General features: G+C 44.8%; 3 protein-coding genes across 8 annotated transcripts in view; 2 read left to right on the forward strand and 1 right to left on the reverse strand.

Annotated features, from left to right (window-relative positions):
* On the forward strand, positions 1 to 7158 carry ncaph2 (non-SMC condensin II complex, subunit H2). Its single transcript, XM_031731592.2, has 20 exons — positions 1 to 134; positions 888 to 1000; positions 1415 to 1516; positions 1592 to 1653; positions 1731 to 1809; positions 2794 to 2850; positions 2932 to 3011; positions 3099 to 3250; positions 3375 to 3514; positions 3615 to 3698; positions 3930 to 3993; positions 4068 to 4169; positions 4261 to 4305; positions 4410 to 4480; positions 4625 to 4736; positions 4817 to 4909; positions 5011 to 5060; positions 5266 to 5367; positions 5457 to 5606; positions 6964 to 7158. Exons 2-20 carry the CDS (start codon positions 893 to 895, stop codon positions 7084 to 7086), a joined length of 1776 nt encoding a protein of 591 aa, XP_031587452.1. The 5' UTR covers positions 1 to 134; positions 888 to 892; the 3' UTR covers positions 7087 to 7158.
* Positions 6714 to 9920, reverse strand: LOC116313789 (protein SCO2 homolog, mitochondrial). Of its 6 annotated transcripts, none has more exons than XM_039601224.1 (3): positions 9784 to 9920; positions 9487 to 9632; positions 6714 to 8706 (listed from the first exon to the last, which is right to left on the reverse strand). In XM_039601224.1, exon 3 carries the CDS (start codon positions 8692 to 8694, stop codon positions 7876 to 7878), a length of 819 nt encoding a protein of 272 aa, XP_039457158.1. In that variant the 5' UTR covers positions 8695 to 8706; positions 9487 to 9632; positions 9784 to 9920; the 3' UTR covers positions 6714 to 7875. The 6 variants fall into 6 exon arrangements, with proteins under 6 accessions (XP_039457158.1, XP_039457159.1, XP_031587453.1 ...); XM_039601225.1 differs by having other exon boundaries at positions 9487 to 9629; positions 9784 to 9889; XM_031731593.2 differs by lacking the exon at positions 9784 to 9920 and having other exon boundaries at positions 6714 to 8703; positions 9487 to 9703.
* The window catches only part of LOC116313802 (coiled-coil domain-containing protein 136-like), a 23884-nt gene continuing 11347 nt past the window's right edge, over positions 9910 to 22446 (forward strand). Inside the window, exons 1-7 of the mRNA XM_031731606.2 lie at positions 9910 to 9996; positions 12376 to 12519; positions 14541 to 14740; positions 15584 to 15880; positions 15961 to 16035; positions 17428 to 17721; positions 17992 to 18109. Of these exons, the coding sequence (XP_031587466.2) occupies positions 14689 to 14740; positions 15584 to 15880; positions 15961 to 16035; positions 17428 to 17721; positions 17992 to 18109 (836 nt within the window). The 5' untranslated portion in view covers positions 9910 to 9996; positions 12376 to 12519; positions 14541 to 14688. The remainder of the gene's footprint in view (positions 9997 to 12375; positions 12520 to 14540; positions 14741 to 15583; positions 15881 to 15960; positions 16036 to 17427; positions 17722 to 17991; positions 18110 to 22446) is intronic.

The raw sequence follows: 22446 nt of genomic DNA on the forward strand, positions 1-22446 counted from the left end.
CACCGCCAGGGGACAGCACGCGGAGCTGCTACACAGACCAGAGCAGCGAAGAAGAAATTTAACGCGGGTACTTTGAGTGTTGTGCTAACGGCTACAAACAGTTAGCCCCGGTGTGGCTGAGCTCAGGTTTTTCGGTAAGTTTCTCTCTGATTTTACTCCTTAAACACCGTCGCTGCTTCATGTTAGCGACACCTGCTTATTTTCAGGTATTTCTCTTATAAAAAATGACCAAACCGAGCAGTTAAATGAGCCAAGTGTTCAAGCGCTGACAGCTGCAGTCGCTTAGACGCTCCCCCACACTGCGTTGATAATTCTGACATTTCTGAGTTTCATTCGGATTGATGTAAAAATCGACCTCACAGAGGATTAGTTAACACGGTTTACTAAACAGTGGGATGTCCCGGTATATTCGGCGTTAGATTAAGAATAAGTTAATTTGTTAAGTTTATCTTTTAATCACAGGTTTAACTACAGCGATTAAAATCACATTTTTGAACGTACTTTGGTTTGATTTCGTTCTTTTTTATGTCAGTTTTTGCCGCTTTCGCTCGTAGCAATTATCACGCTGTTTAATAGAATTCACAGCAGCGATAACGCAGTTTTGTTTGATTTTGAGGACAGATGAATGCAAAGAGTTCACCATGAAAACTGATAATCGATATATACAGTCCAGCTGTAGCTCTGCGCTCGGATCGACATTACAGGCTTTTATGAATTTACTATTATATCAAATTTGGGCTGAATGAAAGTCATCTTTGCTTGAGTTTAAAATGAGAGAGCGTTCCATCTGCAACTCAGAGCATTGCAGAGAAACGAGCTGCTTAAAGACGGAGTGATGTTTGAGACCCCGCAGGATTCACAGCCTGTTCTGGTTCTACCTGTTTCAGGTGAGATGGAGTCCACAGAGAGCCGATACGCTCACCTGCTCCAGCCGATCCGAGAGCTCACCAAGAACTGGGAGATCGACCTGGCGTCAGAGCTAAACGACTACTTAGATGAGGTAACCTGAATCCGGTATTCAGATTTATTTTTACCACAGAGGCTCTTACTTTGATAGCTTTCGTCCTCCATACAAACTGACACAAGACAGCAATATCTGTCTGCATCAAACATGTGGTCCATACCCCAGAACAGGCTCACCTACAGGTTCAGTCTGGCTACCTGGGTTCATTGTAAAGAGTAAAAGCAGCAGAGAGAGGGTGTCAGTTTTAGCAGTAAGCTCTGCAGTACTTCTAATGCAGACAGAAGAAGACAGAGCTGTAATTGGAAGGTAACAACCACTTTTCAGGCAAATTGCTCTGGGTCCGGCAGCTTCAGGTGATCCACAGAGACACAAACGAGTATCCAGGTGGGATTTCAGTCAGTCACAGCCTGATGGAGTGAAGCTGAGTAACATCTGTCTGTGTGTCTGCAGCTGGATGACATGTGCATCACCTTCGATGGTGGGAAAACCAGGCTGAACTTCGCAGAGGCTGCGCTGCTCATCCAGGGTTCCGCCTGCATTTACAGCAAGAAGGTGAGCCAAACACAAGTCACATGACCCCGTCCAGGCTGTGATGGAGTCATGTGACGGCATCTGCGTCTGTTTCAGGTGGAGCTGTTGCACAGCCTGGTGTTCCAGACTCTGGAGTACATCAACGACAAGAACAAGAAGTAGGCGTGACTCCACCCACATGCTGGTTTGATTTCCTGCTGTAGGTTCACACGTTATCTTTGTGCTCTCCCGACAGACGCAACAAGCAGGCAACGGAGTCTCAGGAGGGTGATGGCAGAGCAGCGAGCAGTCATGATGCTGACAACTTGGAGGAGGTAAAAAAAGACCAGGCAGCTTTTATTAAAGATGGTTCTTTACCTGAGAGAAAACTTCCAGAGTCACATTTTGTCCCTGATTCGATTTTCAGCTTTCATGATGCTTCATGAGGCTGGTAAAGGCTTCATTCATTTAAACACACTGGCGATAAAGTGCTTTGAGATCTGGATGTTAGACTCAAAAATAAACCGCACCAAGGAAAAGAAGTATAAAATGTTTCTGTTCAAAAAAACTAATTCAAAACTGATAGCTGACATTTTTTCATAGACTTCAAAGAAAGTCTATGAAACATGTTTTCAGAGGTGATTTAAAGGAAGCACCTGACTCTGTGAGCCTGGTGTCATTAGCCAGCTTGCTCCAGAGCCAAGGTCTTCTTTAACCCTCAGAGACTGCAGAGTGAGCCGAGCTGTAGAAACAGTCCGGTCCTGGAGCAGACAGGAAGTCAGGGTCAGCTGGAACTGAAGCGTCTGAGGTCACTGAGTGTGAAGCTGTTTGGGTGAAAATGTGGCATCTGTGTTCAAGAATATAAACAGCAAGTTACAGGGGACCTGGAGCAAGCCCTGAGGTACCCCTCAGGTAATGTGAGTTAGCAGGTGAGAATGAAAGCAGGCACAGAGTCAAGGTTTTACTGTTACAGCCATTCTCTAACAACGCTCACAGGGCGTTCGGGGTTATGTAGTCACTTCATTCAGTCACTGACCATATATTCAAAAAATTAGAACCTTAAATGTAAAATATTCTTTATCGTGATCATTAATTATTTTATTTTAATTATTTATTATTAATGATCTAGATTTTTCAGTTTCAACCTTTAATCATAAAATATAAAATAAACATTGACCTCACATTTTCACAGAAATTCTTTTTAAATATATATTGTGTCATTTTTGCCTTTTTATTTTTCCTCCTTTTTTGTAACTCTCTATCCTGTCGAAGTCAGTTGTGCTCAGGTGTAAATGAGTAACATCATTTGTGTCCTTCAGTTTTCTGTGTTGGACCTGGAAGGGTCGGACCGATCTGAGAGGTCTGATTCCAACACGGTGAGTTTGATTCTCTGAGGTCAGTTTACCTGCAGCTCGTTCTGGCCTCTGACCTCTGCCTGTGACCTCTGACCTATGCAGACTGTGGACGTGTCACCTCTTCCTCCTGAGTCTCTGATTGCACCTGAAACCCACGAGAAGAAGAAACTGCCTCTCATCAGGTCAGTGATCTCGCACAGCAACTAAATGAGAGCTAATCCCCGCTCCCCCATGATGAGGTCTCACCTGGTTCTGTGCCTGTGTGTCAGTGTGAAAGGTGAGATCCTGTGCAGTCAGAAGGACTTCAGGATCAACCTGTTTGTCCCAGGCGAGGGCGACATGATCCTACTCACATTCAGATCAGTTGCTTCCACTTCCCTGCCTCACAGTGACTCCGCTCAACTAGAGACCCAGCCCCCAGGTACACCTCACCTCACCTCACCTCAAATGTGTCCTTCATGACACATTTCCTCCTGCTTTTCTTCCTTTTTTTTTTTTTCTTCTTGACTTTCACTACTTTGGTTTCTGATTTTTGACTGCCTCAGATGCTGTGGTTCCAGTGGATGCTGAAATGGGCAGAGCTGATGCTGATGCTGAGGAGGGTGGAGGAGATGCAGCAGACGATTTCCTCCCCTTAGAGTTGGACAACATGGAGCAAGAGGAGGAGCATGTGGACAGATTGCAGGTGGAGGAGATTTCACCTGTTAGAATCACAGAACAGTTTCAGCCACCACCTTTTCATCTTCTTTTTCTTGTGTAACTTCAGTGTCGTTGGTGTGTTTCAGGCTCCGAGTGATGGTCGGGTGATCCGAGAGAGGCAACAGTTGGAACCCAACAAACCGAGGAGAGAGGAGCCAGTTCCTCCTGCTGTATGTTAATCTCCTTTAATCCCCCAGATTGCAGCTCAGTGTTCGCTACAGGAGCGTTTATTTTCCTCTAGTCAAAAATCTCACAAACTTAAAGCACAACAGTGCTTTTATTTTGAAAAAATGAGTTTTCATAAAGCTCCAGTTACTCATTTTGTTTTCTACCTAGATTCATTAAATTTTACCTTTTTACTAGAACTTCATTATGAAACATCTTTGTTTTTTTTTCTTCAGGTGAATGTTTGGGCGTTCCATGACCCATACGCCATGCTTGAGGAGAACAAACCGCTGAAACCAGGTAACCATGGGGACCATGTGGCGTGTTTCAGTGTTCAGTCTGCTGGCGCTCACAGAGTTTTGTTTCTTCTGCAGGAAAGTGCTACAGAGTTCCCGACGGGCTGGATGACTGCGGGAAGAGGAAAAGGAAACGAGCCGCTTTCCTTCAGGACTTCAGGAGCTGGTTCAGAGGAACCTGTAAGAACAAACTGCTTGAAGCACTCATGTTCTTCGTGTGGACCCATTATCTGTTAACATGTCACTTCTTGTTTGTGTTTGTTTGTTTCAGTTGACCCTCCAGAGCACAAGTTGAAAAATGGACCCACATTTACAGGTAACAATAGACTGAAAACGTTTCTGTCCAGAAAAAAGACTTTTAATCTGAAGATTTGAATTTATACTTCCTGTTAAATGAAGCTGAGACTTCCTGTTTTTCAGACCTCAACTACATCTACCTGAGCACGATCAAAGACAAACTCAAAAATCAGAAGAGGATCAACAGAAGAGCCGTAAGACGCACACACCATCATCCATGCTGACATCACAGTGATGTCAGCAGTGACCTCAGCTGCAGTTCAGGTCGTTTTATCAGGGTCAAGCTGCGTTATCGTCAGATTATGACTCATTACTATCACATTTGTTATGTCACTCAGGGCGTGACGATGTCTGACGAGGAGCTGAAGAGGACCTTCCTACAGCCAGAGGAGGTGGGGCCTGGTCAACTGGGGGAGGAGCCTGTGGAAGAGTTAAGACAGGACCTGCTGGGTAACAGTCTTAGTGCTGGTCTGAGTTCAGGGTCATAAAAGATGTTTGAGTGTGTTAAAGCCTGACATGTCTGTCTGAAGGTGGGGATGATGACGCCTCGGACAACGAGCATGACATGTTTCCCGATGACATCCCAGCCGAGTTTGTGGGTGGACCGGAGCACATTTCACCTGGTAAAATGCTTCAGATTCAGACTGAAGCTGATCGATCAGTTCAGTATCGATACAGGAACAGTGGAACGTGTGTAATGATCTGATGTTGTTTGTGTCCGCAGAAGCTCACCGAGATGAACTCAGTTACGAGGATCTGGTGAAGCTGCGAGTGGTTAGTTATCAATACTGTTATCTTCAGTAATGTTCAGTACGTTCTGATCAGATTTTTAATACTTGGAGCCTGTAAGGTTTGTTCCTACTGCTAGAAGCTACCCGTGATCAGAAAAATCAAACTACTTATAAATCCATCATGAAGAAGGTGAAGCTTTTATTTTGAACAGCAGGAAGTTGATTAACCCTTTGTGTGTGTGATTTAGGAGCAGCTAGTGGTAAACAGTCGTGGCTACACTCAGGAGACAGCGCTGTCTCGGCGGGTCAAAGACTGGGAGGAGAAGATCCGCCCTGAGTTGGCACTGCAGGTAAAACCTGCTGAGCCTGGTCCGGCAAATTAACCCCGCTTCTGACTCAAACCCCTTCTGACTCTAAACCCCGCCTCTCCATTTTCCAGGAGGAACGCCCAGCATTTGATATCCATGATTACGGAGACCGCATCGTGAGAGCGCTGAGCAGCGTTGGATGCCGCAGAACGTTTGCAGCCATCGTTCATGGTCTAGACAACTTTGAAGCCTCAAAGTACCTGCTGGCCTCCCTGCAGCTGGTAAAACACCTGCACAAACATTAGCGATCAGCCAATAACAGCACAGAGATCACACCCATCAGACCACACTTACTTTAATGATCTGAGCACGCTCAAATCCAAAGGAGGCATTTTGTGACTAGTTTTGCCCAAACAGTGAGCGCTACCTGCTCCAGTCAGGGACGTAATCAAATGATGGTGAATTCTCTAAAAAGCATAAACAGTAAACTGCAGCATTGATACGTTAATATGGTGTCGTAGTTACGGCTCTGCACTCACATAGTTCGGTACAATGATGAGCGCAGCGCTGCAGATGTTTAACATTCTCGTTTCCTGATGAGGTCATCCCATCTAACTGAATAAAACAACATGTTTGGTCCAATCAGTGTCAAATAGGAGCTTTTAGCGTAGGACCACATAAAATGGCCAGGCTTTATGCAGAAGTAGATGATGTCACCATGTCCTTTTATATACAGTCTGTGTTTAGACCCACTTCAGCATTAGCGCTGGGTATCGTCACTGATTTCTATAACTGATTGGATTCAATTTAATTTAGACTCAATAGTTTGATTCTGATATTTTATCAGTACATATACATATTTATATCTATGTATAAAAACAAAGCTGACACTTGTGAGAATTCATCACAGCTGTGCAGGAAGTGTGATTTTTTTTTTATTGTGGTGGGTGCAAAAGAGGGAATTCATGACAATGTTTTTCACACAGAGCATAGTTTAGATCTTTTGCTGCTGGTTCAGTGAATTTTGGTCAGAGTGACGAAACCTGCAGCTTCAGAACTAGTGCGATGTCAGCCTTCAGCACCGACAGCATGTCCGCATATGAGCCGTTTACCTGCTCTCATTTGCAGTGGTTGAAATAGTTTTGTGAGCTTTAACCTGAGATTCTGGCGTTTCTAGCAAAATACATTTATATTTAAAAATAGATTCAGAATTTAATGAATTGATGCATTATTCAAACTAAAATCGATTAAAATAGGAAAATTGATTTTTTTTTTTTAAACCCACCCCTATGGAGCATAGCTGTGTTCATTCCAGTGAACACCAAGGTGTGTGTTTAGGGCTTTTACTGTGAAAAAGGTAAGGACAGGAAACTGGATCAGTCTGATGGTTTTATTTTGAAGTTTTATTTTGAAAATCCTCCATGACAGAAGTGCTTTTATTTCTTTAAATCCTCTGAGCTGATTAAAGACAGACGAGAGTGATGAGCTCGCTGATCAATAACAGAACAGCTGTCTGATCACTTTATTGATCAGTGACACCGTCAGAAGGTTTAAAGTCTGTTCTGATGAGTCTACACTTCCTGTCAATATATGGCTGCAGCTGATTGGTTGCTGATCACGACTCTCTACCCCCTGCAGGCAAATGACTACACGGTGGAGATCGACAGTTGCGCTGGTTTGGAGGGAAGTTTGGACACAATGGCTCTGACTCTACTGAGCACGCACAGAGCGACGGACAGATTTGACACGCTGAAGGCCTGAATGCAGCACAAGCCGCTCTGATATCAAATGTAATGTTTAATCAGTTTTTGTAATAAAATGTTTGTCACTCTTTCTGCACTCTGTGTCTGTGGGGAAAATCTGATGGTAACAAGAAGCCAAAAAACAAAAACGCACAGCCTTCTGGCGAGAACCTGTCTGTCACTCACGCTTCATTAAAGTCTACCATAATATAACTTGTTTCCACAGCAACATTACAGCTGATCACCCCTATCGCTGACCTGTTCACTGGAATCGGCGAGGTCCTCACACCCTGAGGCCAATCTGACCTTTGAAATATGAAAACTGACGCTTTGTCAGAGAGCATGTCCCACTGCCATTTATGTGACAGACTGGAGAAAATGTCCTAGCATGCACTTCTTCCAGCTGTAAACACACTTCATCCACACTGAGCAGGTCAGTCACGAGCAAGAGAGAAGTAAACTTAACCCGATAAACATGTTAGCAGTCAGACTGTTTCATTTGCCTGAGGAACACGAAGTCTGTCCAGGTGTCACCAGAGGAACACCTTAAACAGGAAATCTGTGTGTGTTCCTCTCCTGACACCTGGCCACACACACTGAAGCCATCAGGCTGAGACAGGAAGTGAGACAGCATGCTCTCGGGATTTTCACATTGTTATTATCGACAAACTTTCACTTCAAACACGTTTACAGTCCTGTGTTACCATGGAGAAGTGTCCTGTTTTAGGACAGGAAGCAGTTTATCCTCCAGTGGTGAGTTAAGGTTGTTATGAAAACAGTCTGTAATTGGTTGCTATATAGCCGGCGCTCACAGCGCGGCATAGTTTTTGATGTGTTTGCGGACGCTGTCAGCGATCTGCTCAGCACTCTTCATCCTGTTGTAGTAGTCGAGAAAGAGGCCATCAGGGCTGACAAGGTAGATGAGGATGGTGTGGTCCACGATGTAGTCACCGTCCTCATCTTTGGGCCCGGCGCTGGCGTACACTCGGTAGTCCCGCCCTGCGTGCTTCACCTCCTCGACCGTCCCCGTCAGCCCGATCAGCCGAGGATGGAAGTCTTTCACATAGCGGGCAAGCGCCGCCTCATCGTCCCGCTCTGGGTCCACAGTAATAAAAAGGGGCTGCACCGGCGGCAGCGAAGTGTCGCGGTCCAGCGTCGCCACGACAGTGCTCAGCTTTTCCAGCTCGTCAGGGCAGATGTCAGGGCAGTGCGTGAAGCCAAAGTACAGCAGCACCCAGTTGCCCAGGAAGTCCCTCTTTGTCCGACGGCACCCCGTGTGGTCCATGAGGCTGAAGGTGCCCTGCCCCAGCGCCACCTGCCGCAGCTGCTCCACCCGCTGCTGCCGCAGCTTCTGCTGCTTCTCTGAGTGCACAAACCACCACACACCCAGCAGCCCACCGCCGAACAACAGTGTAACCAGCAGCCGAGTCCGCAGCTTCATTTTAGCCGCTACTGACACCGACGAGTCCCGATCACCAGAGAGGAAGCGAGCCTGAGGAAGCCTGTCCTGCGGTGCTAGCCGCCACCTCGAACTCAGCACCGCCGAAGACACAAACGTCCTCCGGAGGTTCTGCAAGAGGGCCGCTCCTCCTCGCAGGTCACCCATGATGCACCGCAGCCCCAACATCTCCAACACCTGCTATAACACAGGAAGACCAGATTATTTTATCATATTATTTATTATGATCATTAATCTGTCAAATTATTGATTATAAAACATGTTTCACTTGTGTCTATTGTCTATAGATCCGTTTATTTTATTTAAAGTCTGACTTTAGAAACACACTGAAACGTTTAGCTCAAAACATTATTTTAGTTTTAAAAACTTACCAAAATAAAATCCATTATCATCATGTGTTATTATTCGTTTCTGACATTCATAAAATAAATAAATAATTAGTTTAAATGTAAAATCTTGCCCCCTTTTGGTTTTCGATACACTCATTATTCTTTTAATGCTCTTTGGGGATTTTTTCTGTTTTGTGAAGTTAAACCCACGTGACACCGCCTTACCTAGACCCCAGACCTTCAGTAACTCTCAGGTGAGTTTATGTCCTCACCTGTTACTGTTACTTGTAGTTTATTCGAAGTAAATCCCGGAAGTGTCAGAGTCTCAACAGCAGCTGATCGCGTCACGACGTTGTTACGTCACAGGACAAATGACGAAAAATTAACACTCAAACACCAGCCGAATAGACCCCCCCCCCCCCACCCACACACACACACACACACACACACACACACACACACACACAGCTGATGTCAGGACAGTGTTACAGGAATACCTGGTGACTGAAGGTTAACGAGCACGCGGTTAGCATAAAGCTAACTGAGTGTCAGCTCGGGATAATCCTAATGCACGACCTGCTTTAGCCTCGTGAATTCAGCGAGTTCCGGTAAAAACGAGCCGCGGACTCACCTGTTCACCTTTCAGACACCACAATAATGTGACCGGTTCCTTCCACACGTTCACGGACACTCCTCCTCCTCCTCCTCCTCCTCCTGCTTCTTCTTCTTCTTCTACGGTGGTTTACCGCAAACATCGAGATGCAGTTCCGCCACCTGCTGGAGTGACGAAGCAGGACTCCTAAAGTTACACTTGCACTTGTCTCCACCTTTAATAAATCCTATGGGCTCAAAATGTGGTCATAAATATTTTGTACTTGTAAATTATGACCACATTTTGAGCCCATATAAATCGCCTGTGACAACACACCTGAGGTTTTAGTCGCGTGACAGCAACACAGGAGCCAATCAAGGAAAGGACAGGAACTCCACATGATAGAGATGTAAAGGACACACCTGGTGACAGATAATCTCCACAACAGCCTCTTCATTCATTCATCATGTTTGTGTAAAATGTCTTTCATGTAATTATCAGCTGTAAGAATGACTTCTTCCTCTGGATGGCGCCGCCCTACAACTGCAGGTGCGCTCCACTTTAATCAAACAAACACCTCGTTCATGTTATCAGGAAATCATACAAAGTCACAACTAACATAATTTATTACGGCTCCTGCAGTCAGAGCAGCTTTCAGGTAACCTGAGCTCAGAGTTCAAAACTTCACCTGAACGATGAGAACGAAAAAAATCAAGAATTGAAACTCATTAGGTAAAAATACTTATGTTTCATGCTTCCATGATTTCACCTCTGAATAAAATCAGAACGAGCGCTCAGAGGAGATTCTGACTGATCACTCAGGTTTTAACTCGTTTTTTAGGATTTAATGTTTGAAACTGAAAATCATGTTTCACGTGCGTCCTCTGTCCTTCCGTCTCGCGCTGCTCAGCTTCTTCTCTGCTGCGTCGCTCCATGTTTCTTTAATGAGCTCTGTGGGCAGCACAAACCGGCTGAAGCACCACTGAAGAAGAAACCAGGTCACATCGCAGCGCAATGGCGCAAACACACAGCATGCACAGTGCACAGCTGATTTTCCTCTTCTCATTATGATGATGATGATGATGATGATGATGATGATGATTAATAACAATAATAATAATAATAATAATAATAATAATAATAATAATAATAATAATAATAAACATAATTCCAGGTGCTGCAGCGGTTAGCACAAAAGCTCCAGTTTTGGGCCTCCTGATTGGCCGGTTCTTTCTGTGCCTGGCTGTTTCCTTCCGTTGTCAAATGACGTGAGTGTCAGGTTACCTATGATTCTGACAGTGACCGTGAGGGCTGAAAGCCAGTTTTAAAGAGTGCAGCTGAGTGATTTAGAGCCTATATATAACTCTGCAGTGCTGAGCACACAAAGCATCTCTCACTGTGTTTACGTCCTGTTTGCACGTCCACACTAACACAGCCCGTCTACAAACGTCTTTGAGCTTCAGACAGCAGAGACGGTTTAATCTTTTGCTCCTTACCAAGTTTCAGACTCTTCAGAGTCATCGTTTAAATGTAGAGTTTCAGATCTACACAAACGTTAATGCAGTTTCTAATAATAATGTGCTCAGTTCGAGCCAAAACATCAGGCTGCCGGTGCCGTTTTTTCAACTCTGGGATATCTGTGATGGCACACAGAGGGGGCATCTTTGTCAGACCCGTTAGCTCGTCTCTACTCAGCTCTCGAGGTTCTAACTCCTCACCAGATTAACAGTTTGTTTTCTCAACCTTCACAGCTGTGAGAGGAAGCCAGGCAAGGGGCAGCCAATCAGAGGAAAGCTGCTTTCATGCAGTGGTTCTCCTGAAGGTGGTCCTGCAGTGGTCACACCCTACACCTTTTACCCTTCATAACCATAACAGAGTTTTGTTTTTTGTTTTTTTAAATACAAATTTGTTTGTTTCTATTTATTTCACTCAGTTTGACTCCACCCACCACCTGCAGAGGCCACCAGGCGGCTCAAGAACTGCAGGTTTTAAGGCAGGAGGTCCCAAACACACTGTTGTTGTTGTTGTTATTATTATTATTATTATTATTATTATTATTATCAAGAGTTGCTGTTGTGTCATTATGAAGTAAAAGCTCGTCTGTGCTGTATTGCATTTGCTGAATGCGGGTTCAGCGAGGCTGTCACTCACAGAGCTGCTCTCAGAGGCTCTGGGAAAACTCTGAAACTGGGAATGAGCGGACTGGAAACCTCTTCACTGCAGATGTCAGTGATTCTGGTCTCTGTCTCTGAGGGGATTTTGAGCCTTCAGGTGGAGTTTTAGTTTTAACCCTGCAGCTTCCTGGACCTTTGGGAGGTCGGTGCTCGGCTTTCATTTCCCTCCTCTCTCATCTTTGTGGCCTTTAATGTTATCCAGCCTGGATTTGTGTTGCCTAGCAACAGAAGTGAGCGAGTTTGCAGCGTTTCCGTTTTTACCGGCGGTCGACTGAGAGCCAACGAGTCCTGCAGAGCGTCTGTGTCACCTTGTGTTAAATCTCTCCTGCAGGTGTGACCCAGAGACTTTCAGCTGAGATTAAAACCACAGTGAAGCTTTCACATGGTGCAGATGTCTCACCTCTGTCTCCATTTCTGACTATTTGTGTCTCTTTTTCCATGTGATTCTATTCTTTGCCAGCATTATTTTTATTGGGGATTTTTTTTCTGTATCAAGACTGAAATAAAATCAGTGTTTGTCATCATTGTGTCGTTTTCCTTCACATGGCCTTGTTACAGTTGAACACTGTTTCTGTCTGACCACTTGGTGAATCGTAACCTGAGCCACTGAAATGTGATCCTTCTTATGTCTGCAGCTGCAGCCGCTCACACGTCTTCAGTTTTACTGACTGCAGATCAGAGGCAGGAAAGGGTTAATAAATGACGTCATGCAGGCTGATTGTGCATTCACATCATGGCCTCTGTCTGTCTGTAGCATGTAGTGACGTCACTCTGCATCACGCTGAGAGAGCAGCTGAGGAGGAAATATAGGACAACAGGAGGAGGAAGAGGAGGAGGAGGTCTGCAGCAAAGCCTGAAACCACAGAGAGCGGTTCAGAGACGAGCAGATCTGCATCAGGTACGTCTTTATCCTGCATGTGTGTGTTTATGTTTGAGCAGCAGAAAAAGGTCGTGCCACAGCCTGTTAGCTGATTCTAAAGGAAGAGTTCAGCATTTTAAAACTGCAATGAGGCAGGGAGAGGATGTTCCAGCAGAAAATCCAAGCAATGACATTTAAACTTTTCCTTCATGAAGGTGACAGGGAAACAGGAGGATTTCAGGCTTTATGGTCACAGTGCAAGCTCAACGAAATCACACAGACCAATGAATGAGGACTTTAATATCAGCAGTAGGACAGCACATACAGAGCACATATAGAGGGTGATGACATAGTGCTATTAATGTGTAATAGTGAGGATAAGGTTGTAATCCAGCTCATGTCAGAGCTGCTCTCAGTGTAAAACCTTCAACATGAGGAGTCTCTGCAGATGTATCAGATTAACATTGCTGAAGCTGTTCCTGTTTGTGCCTCAGTGTTCGTGTTTGAGTTTCCCTGTCAGCTGGGAACTCTGAGGTGTTAAAGCTAATCGATCCTTCTGTATCATCATCGTGTTTTCATCAGTCTTTTTGTTCTTCTTGATCATGCTGTGTCTGTTTTTCTTGTCTTTTGTGTGTTTTGGAGTGTTTTGTAGAAGCCTGGCATCAGACAGAAATGTGTGCTGGTCCCTTTAAACTATCCCTGAACGGCTGCACTTACATGCAGAATGCATGAGTACTTGCAGTGTGAAGGTTTCAAGTTAGCTTTATATCCTTTTAATCAGATGTGTTTGACGAGATGTGTGTCCTCGTCAGCGCTTCGTCCCTGAAAATATCTACAGTCAGGTTGTTTTAAAATCTAAGCAGAGGAGCAGTTTGACATTCAGGTTTAAGTCATGAAATCAGGTGGATCGCTTCCTCTGAAGGGTTTAAACTTTAAATAATCATAATCTGAATACCGAGCTCCAGGTAAACACAGCCTTAAATCTGACAGCCTTTCCCAACCAACCAATCTCTGGAGACCAACAAACCTCCTTAAACTATCATCAAAGGCCACACTGATGAAGAACAAGCACTGCGCAGATCAAACACATTCAAAGATTAATACATGAAGCTAGCACTGAAGCTCCAAACTAGCAGTTCTTCTAGTTTCGACTAGAGGCTCCAGGAGTGAGCAAGGCCCAATAGACTTCCTTGTTAAAATAAACATGTTTACAGTCTGAGACGGAATAGCAACTGGTTTGTGCGCTGTACATAATTTCCCACTTCCTAAAACCTGTATTAAACTGCTGTTACATCATAAAGATAAGTAAAAGGAAGTAAAAGACAGGAATGGGAAGAAGAAGAGTGTCTCTACATGCAGATGACATAGATTTATAAACTGGAAAGTAAGGAGAATTTAAAGGTTTATCTGGGGTTCATATCAAATATAACGACTGTATGGGGGGAAAATGTTTTTATAAGTCATATGTTTAATTTTACTAACAGGCCATCCAAGAAGTCTGAGCTCCAGTTTTGGTAACCAGTGAAATTCTAGGATTTTGATTGGATGTTACTGCGCAAGTATTTGTGTCTGTGAGGCTCCGCCCTCTGAAAACGAAACACAGCACCTCAGAGGTCAAAATGCTAAAACTGATGGCACAAAGCAAACAGCTGATAGCTCTCTTTTATTTACAGTCTGCTAAAGATTAGCACTTTATTCGTAGGTAACATACCAGCAAACTGAGAGTTAAGGGATTCAGTGGTCCAGGTGATCTCTGTGGTCAATTCTTGTTTCAGTCATTTGTCATGAAGAGCAGTCCCAACTGTATAGAGGACACCAGCTGCCCGTGGTTGCTGTTGATTGGTTCTCGTGGCAGTGGTGTCCGCAGAGTGATGCTGTGTTTGCTCCCCTCTCACTGAGGCTATGCGGGTTGGTGGTTAAAAGGCAGCAGAGCTGCGGAGTGAGACATGTGGAGATGGAGTGTATGTGTTTGAGGCCCGCACGCTGCCTGCCTCCTCGTGATGCAGTATCTGTCGCAGCTCTCACCGCCTCTCCCTCCTCCCCCTGTGTTTCCCTCCCAGCTCCACAAGGATGAAGGGGCTGCAGCGGCTCTCTCTACCCGGAGCGTGAGGACCCTTCCTGGGCTCCATCTGCCTCATTTTCTCCCCTCCCCACCCCTCTGGAGCTCTGACCCCCCATCTCTATAGCTTCCCATCCATCAGAGGAAACATGGATGCCTTCCGGCTGCCGCCTGTCATCGAGGAGGTCCTCGACCCAACCGGTCAGTCAATGTGTGTGCGTGTGTCTGTGTGAAGGGATAAGCATCAGAGTCATTTTAGTCCCATTTATTTTATCTTACATTTATTTTATCTTCACCTTGTTAATTATATTCAGCACTTCCTGTTTCACATGTAAAGCATCATAGAGGCTAGAACAAGGTGTAGACATTTCAAGGGTGTGTCAGAGGTGCAGACTGAGGTGCACGCTGGAATTCAAATTATTACTTTTGATTTAAGGGAAACATGTTCTACTTTATATGAAATATTATTTGGCAGAATTATCTTATTTTATGGGATTTTAACTCTTTTGATGTTTTTATGCTGATGATACACACATTTAAAGGTGTTTTGTTGCTAGGTGAAGTCAGGTATATTCAGTTGTTTGCCTTTTCCCTGCCCCTCACTTTAAATGATTTGCTGGTAATGATGCACCAGGTTAAATAAAGTTTAAATCCAGCAGATGTCTCTGCAGCACAGCACACAAAAATTTTGGACATTCAGTAAATTTCAAGGATTTTAAAGTATTTAAAACAAGGATATTTGATTAAACTGTTTAACCTGCTTGAAAAAAATATTTTAGACTAAAGCCACCAAACCTCAGACAGTTTCAGTATTTATATCCCACTAAAATAAAGGATATGACTCTCAGTGACAAACAAGAAGAAACCTGGTTTATTAAGAAGAGCCCTGGTGGTCAAGTAAAGAAGTGCATCATGGTTTTTTAATCTGTTAAAATAAATATTGTTTTATTTGGAAACTCCTACAAATTAAGAGAAGTGTATTTTCATCTCTCTTTGTTAAAAATCCTCCTCTACATTTTCATCGTCTCCTTCCTCTCTGAGCAGATGAGCTCTGTGAGCTGAAGGAGGAGAAGCCCATCATGCTGGGAGATACCCTCACAGCCAAAGAGAGGGAGTCCCTTGAGGAGAAGGAGGAGACAGGGGGTGAAGGAGAGAAGGGGCAGGAGGAGGAGGAGAAGGAGGTGAAGGAGGAGAAGTCTGAGGATGAGGAGGAAGGCGACGATAAAGGTCAAGAAGAGGAACTGGAGGAGCTGAAGGCTCAGGTGTTGCAGCTGCTGCTGGAGCTGGAGGAAACACGAGAGGTGTCTCAGAGACATGAGGAGAGCTTCATGGAGCTGCAAGGTGAGGAGATGTCACTTTACTTCATATTCATGGTCGTTACTCCTCCTGCATCTCTTGATATTTCTCCTCTCCGTTCAAAGGTCTGTTAGAGGAGGAGCGGCTGGCCAGCGCCCACCAGGCCGAGAGCTTCACCCGGCAGATCCAAAGGCTGCAAGGTGTGCTCCTTCACTTCCCTGACTCTGACACTCTGACACTGACTAGCAGACTCAGACTCTCTGAGACTCTGACACTCTGAGACTGTGACTCTGACTCACTGACTCTGACTCAATGGCTCTCTCTGACTCACTGACACTGACTGACTCTCTCTGGCTCTTTGACACTTCGACTCTCTGACTTTCTGACACTTTGACTCTCTGATCTCTGACTCTCTGATCTCTGAGACACTGACTCTCTGAGACTCACTGACTCCGACTAACTGACTCTGACTCAGTTTGACACTCTGAGACTCTGACTCACTGACTCTCTCTGGCTTTCTGACTCGCTGTGACTTTCTGATCTCTCCGACTGTCTCTGACTATGACTCTCCGACTCTCTCTGACTCTGATTTTCTGATGCTCCATGACTCTCTCTTGCTCTCTGACACTTTGACTCTCTGACTCTCTGATTCTCTGACACTCTGAAACTAACTCCCTGACTCAGACTGACTTTCTGAGACACTGACTCTCTGAGACTGTGACTCTGACTACCTGACTCAGACTGACTCTCTGATGTCTGACTCTCTCTGAGACACTGACACACTGACTCTCTGACACACTGACTCTGACCTCTGACTCTATTATTCACTGATACTCACATACTGACTCACTGACTCTGACTCTCTCTGACTCTGACTCTTGGACTCACTGACACTGACTCTCTGACTCTCTGACACTCTGAAACTAACTCCCTGACTCAGACTGACTGTCTGATGACTGACTCTCTCTGACACACTGACTCTCTGACACACTGACTCTCTGACACACTGACTCTGACCTCTGACTCTCTTATTCACTGACACTCACATACTGACTCTCTGACTCTGACTCTCTGAGACTGTAACTCTGACTGACTGACTCTGACTCACTCTGACTCTTGGACTCACTGACACTGACTCACTGACTCTCTGAGACTATGACTCTGACTCACTGTGACTTTCTGATATCTGACTGTCTCTGACTCAGTGGCTTACTCTGACACTCTGACTCACTGACTCTTACACAGACTCACTGACTCTCTGTGACTCCGACTCACTGACTCTTACACAGACTCACTGACTCTCTGTGACTCCGACTCACTGACTCTTACACAGACTCACTGACTCTCTGTGACTCTCAATCACTGACTCTTACTCACTGACACTATGACTCTCTGACACTCTGACTCACTGTCTCTGACACTCTGACTCTCTGACACGCTTAGACTTTCTGATCTGTAACTCTCTGATACTGACTCTCTGACTCTGACTCACTGACTCTGACTCTCTAACTCTCTGAGACTCTGACTGTCTGAAATTGTGACTCTGATTTTGACTTTCACTCTAATTCTCTCACGCTGTCTGACTCATTCAGCCCAGCTGCGTTCAGTTCAGGAGGAGATGGACAGTCTGGAGGAGGAGAAGGAAAGTGAGCTGGAGGAGGTGCAGCAGGAGCTACGCTCAGCCCAAGAGGAGGTGCTAATGCTGCAGCAGGCAGCCGAGGAGGCAGCAGCAGAGAGAGAGAATGATATTGCCTCCCTTCAGGAAGAGCTATGCCGTCTGAGGGCAGAGCTACAGCGTCTGCATGCCACAACAGCTGAGTACGAACTTGAGGTGACAACACTGAGAGCCGAGCTGAGCATGAAGAGCCACAGCACACTGACACAGGGTAACTGCAACTAAAAACAGTAACTATAACTCTAAGTAAAGAATACCTGCATTAGTTACAGTTACTGTAACTAAACTGTAGATAACTGTAGATAAACTGTAACTAACAGATGGGACCTTTATCACCTGAGATGAAGGAAACAAAGTGAACAAACGTCTGATGCACCAATAATGCAGAGATGTAATAACATGTTTGTTTCTTCATTAGAATCAATAAGACAATTATTAGTCAGTTAATCAATACTGATATCAGTCTTGTCTATTGATACAGGTGAGGTGACTCAGCTGCAGGACGAGTTCAACTCTCTGACAGACCAATGTCAGAATCTGACTAGTGACAACAAACAGCTGAACAACAAGGTGGAGGAACTGCAACAACAACGAGACGCGTGAGTGACCTGAGCAGCTTCAGTCAAAACATCCACCTACACCTGACACTTTGACTCTAAAAATTTGAGAAAATTCTTCAAGCTTGGGTTTTCTACCAGAGGCTTTTCTTGTGTGATAGATCCCACCCTCTGTGGATCTTGTGCTCAGAGCTTGTCTCATCATTTCCTAATAATATTTAAATTTACAATAATGAATTACACAGCAGTGGGGAATAGATTTCATCACAGCAGATGTCTTTCTGAAAGCACTGTAACTAAGTTCAAGGTCTTGTTACTAATTTTACTTCTTCACTGTGTACGACTCTGCACAATGTAGCTCCTCTGAACAAGAAAGAATCTGATCAGAATACTTGACTCCCTGGTATAACTCTTAAACACACACCTTAAACATAACTTGCAAGCTGGAGAGGAAATGGCATATCACAAATTTAGAAGTTCATTATTTAGCCTGGAAAAATAGTTTGCTGCTTTATTGTTTTGAAAATGTCCCCCGTAAACTATTCATCATTGTTTAATGAAAATAAGAATAACCCCAGGTTTCTCTAAAGCACTGTAGCCAGGTTACACATTATCTTCTTATGGCCTCTGACGGTGGACTTATCTCTGTGCTTGTCCTGCTAGACCACAGTGCAGTGTTCGATAGTGTTGACTGTAATATTTTATTATAGCGATTACAACTTGATGTAAGTATTACAAGTACTGCACTGCAGTGGTTTTAATCATATCTATCTAATAGACTCCAGTTTGTTCATGTAAATGGAGAGTCCTCTTTACACACTAAGGTTGATTATGGAGATCCACAGGGTTCTGTGCTAGGACCAATTCTGTTTACATTATACATGCTTCCTTTGGGCAGTATCACCAGAAGGTATAGCATACTTTTTCACAGCTATGCAGATGACACCCAACTTTATCTATCCATGAAGCCAGATAACACACCAATTAGTTAAACCGCAGCAATGTCCTAAAGACATAAAAGCCTGGATATCCACTAATTTAATGCTTGTAAATGTAGGTAAAACTGAGGTTATTGTACTCTGCCCTGAAAATCTTAGAAATATTGTATATAACCAGATTCTTATTCTTGATTGCATTACCTTGGCCTCCAGTGACACTGTGAATCATTGTGAGTCATTTTTGACCAGGATATGTCCTTCAGTGCGCATATTAAAATAGATATGTGGGACAGCTTTCTTCCATTTCCATTTTGAAAATTAGAAATATCCTGTCTCAGAGTGATGCTGAAAAACTAGTTTTTGCATTTATTACTTCTAGGCTGGAGTACTATAATTTGTTATTATTAGGATGTCCTAAAAACTCCCTGAAAAGCCTTCAGTTATTCCAAAATGCTGCAGCAAGAGTCCTGACAGGGACTAGAAAGAGCGAGCATATTTCTCCTATATTGGCTTCTTCTCATTCCATGTTAAATCCAGAATCGAAATCGAAATTCTGCTCCTCATCTACAAGGTCTTGAATATTCAGGCCCCATCTTATCTTAATGACCTCATACTACTGTATCACCCCATTAGAGCACTTTGCTCTCAGACTCTGTGGTTACTTGCTGTTTCTAGAGTATTTAAAAGTAGAATGGGAGGCAGAGCCTTCTTCTTTCAGGCCCCTCTTATGTGGAACCAACTCTCAGTTTGGATTCAGGAAACAGACACCCTCTCTACTTTTAAGATTTGGCTTAACACTTTCCTCTGTGATAAAGCATATATTGAGGGCCGGTTCAGGTGACCCTGAATCCTCCCTTGGTTATCCTGCAATGGGGGTTTTGCTGGAGAATTTTTCTTTTTCACTCACTACGTGTTAATAGACCTCTCTGTATTTAATCATTACTTGTTAATAATCTCTGGCTTTCTTCCACATCATGTCTTTGTCCTGTCCTCCTCCCATCACCCCAGCAGATTGCTGCCCCTCCCTGAGCCTGGTTCTAATGGAGGTTATTTCCTGTTAAAAAGAGTTTTTCCATTCCACAGTTGCCAAAGCATTTGCTCATAGGGGGTCATATGATTGTTTGGGTTTTCTCTGTTGTATTATTTTAGGGTCTTTAACTCACAATATAAAGCACCTAGAGGCAACTGTTGTTGTCATTTGGCACTGTATAATTTGAATTGAATTGAATTGGATTGGATTGGATTGGATTCAATTCAATTCAATTCAACTGAAGCACGGTGGTCAGCCTCACAGCAAGAAGGTCCTGAATTCAATTCCACCATCAGCCAGGGTCTTTCTGTGTGGAGTGTGCATGTTCTCCCCGTGTGTACTCCGGCTTCCTCCCACAGTCCAAAGACATGCAGAGAAGAAGCTGACTGCACTCCACAAGCGCCTGGCAGCACAAACGAACCAGCTGCTAGTTGATGAGAGACACCCGAAATAGCTAACCGAAGGCCGGACAGTCCTGATCCTCAAGGACCCCCAGAAAGGACCGGTCCCATCCAACTACCTACCAATAACCTGCCTCAGTACCAAGCATGATAGCAGCTAAGATGAACAGGCACATGGCTCAATACATGTGCAGGGCACAGAAAGGGATGGGCAAGAATACCAGAGGTCCAACAGCAGCTACTGGTAGACCGAGCAAACAACCAGGACTGCAAGACTAGACTCACCAACCTGTGCACTGCCTGGATTGATTACAAGAAGGCCTATGACTCAGTGCCCCACACCTGGATCCTGGAATGCCTAGAACTATACAAGATCAACAGGACCCTAAAAGCATTCATCAGGAACTCAATAGCGATGTGGCGGACAACACTAGAGGCCAACTTCAACCCCATAGCACAAGTCACCATCAAGTGCGGGATCTACCAAGGAGATGGTCTGTCCCCACTGCTGTGCTGCTAGGGTTGAACCCCCTCAGTGAGATCACTGAAAAGACTGGTGTTACAGGCATGGCCCTTTAAGGGTGAAGCCTGATGGGAAATGTATTCTGGGCGGTGAAGGGATGTGTGGGACTGCCCCCTTGTTGTGGTTGTGTGTGTGGAGCGAGAGAGAGAGGAAAAGAGGAAAAATAACAAGTAGCCAGGGAAGAAATGGAAAGAAACGTATTAAAAGGAATATAATAACTCCCACAGCAGCCAGAGGTGTTTTGGCGATGCTCATTGTGAGTAAACTGTTATAGCCCACTGAAAATAAAGTTCTGGTGAAGCAGTTTTCCTACGCCTCCTTCTGTCTTTTCACTAGCGGCGTTGACCTGTGCAGTAAGCTAGTTACCGGCTACGAGCCAGTCACGGAACCCGAAGTAACAGCAAGAGGTCTCCTTACTACGGTTCGGGGCCGTGGACCTGACGCGGTAACACTGGCTACGGATACCGACTACGGAATGGAGCAGTTGTCAGCCACCTCCTGTACATGGATGACATCAAACTGTATGCCAAGAGTGAACGAGACATCGATTCACTGATCCACACCACCAGGATATACAGCAATGACATCGGAATGTCATTCGGACTAGAGAAATGTAGTCGGATGATAACAAAGAGAGGGAAGGTAGTCAGAACTGAGGGGATCAAACTACCAGAAGGCAACATTACAGACATAGAGGACAGCTACAAGTACCTGGGGATCCCACAGGCAAATGGGAACAATGAAGAGGCGGCTAGAAAAGCTGCAACCACCAAGTACCTGCAGAGCGTCAGGCAAGTCCTGAGAAGTCATCTGAACAGTAAGAACAAGATCCAAGCTATCAACACCTACGCCCTGCCTGTGCTAGCAAGCAGGGCATACATGGAACGCCATAACCAAGTGGCCGGCATAGTATACAGAAACATCTGTGCCGAATATGGCATGGAAGTCCCGAGGTCAAAATGGGAGACGCCCCCTAGGGTGGTGGAGAATGACCAAGTTAAGATCCTGTGGGACTTCCAGATACAGACGGACAAAATGGTGGTGACTAACCAACCGGACATAGTGGTGGTAGACAAACAGAAGAAGACGGCCGTAGTGATCGATGTCCGAATGACAGCAACATCAGGAAGAAAGAACACGAGAAGCTGGAGAAATACCAAGGGCTCAGAGAAGAGCTCGAGAGGATGTGGAGGGTGAAGGTAACGGTGGTCCCCGTGGTAATCGGAGCACTAGGTACGGTGACTCCCAAACTAGATGAGTGACTCCAGCAGATCCCAGGAACAACATGGGAGATCTCTGTTCAGAAGAGCGCAGTCCTTGGAACAACTAAGATACTGCGCAGGACCCTCAAGCCCTCAAGCTTGAAGGATAGACCGCCCGCAAGGGCGAGCGGGAATTTTTTTTTTTTTTTTTTTAGGGAGTTTGTATATATCTCACTTTGTCTCCTGAAGCTACTGTTCCAACAGATCTTCTGTCTGATGGCAAAC

Source organism: Oreochromis aureus, linkage group 17 (assembly GCF_013358895.1).
Source record: "Oreochromis aureus strain Israel breed Guangdong linkage group 17, ZZ_aureus, whole genome shotgun sequence".
Lineage (NCBI taxonomy): Eukaryota > Metazoa > Chordata > Actinopteri > Cichliformes > Cichlidae > Oreochromis > Oreochromis aureus.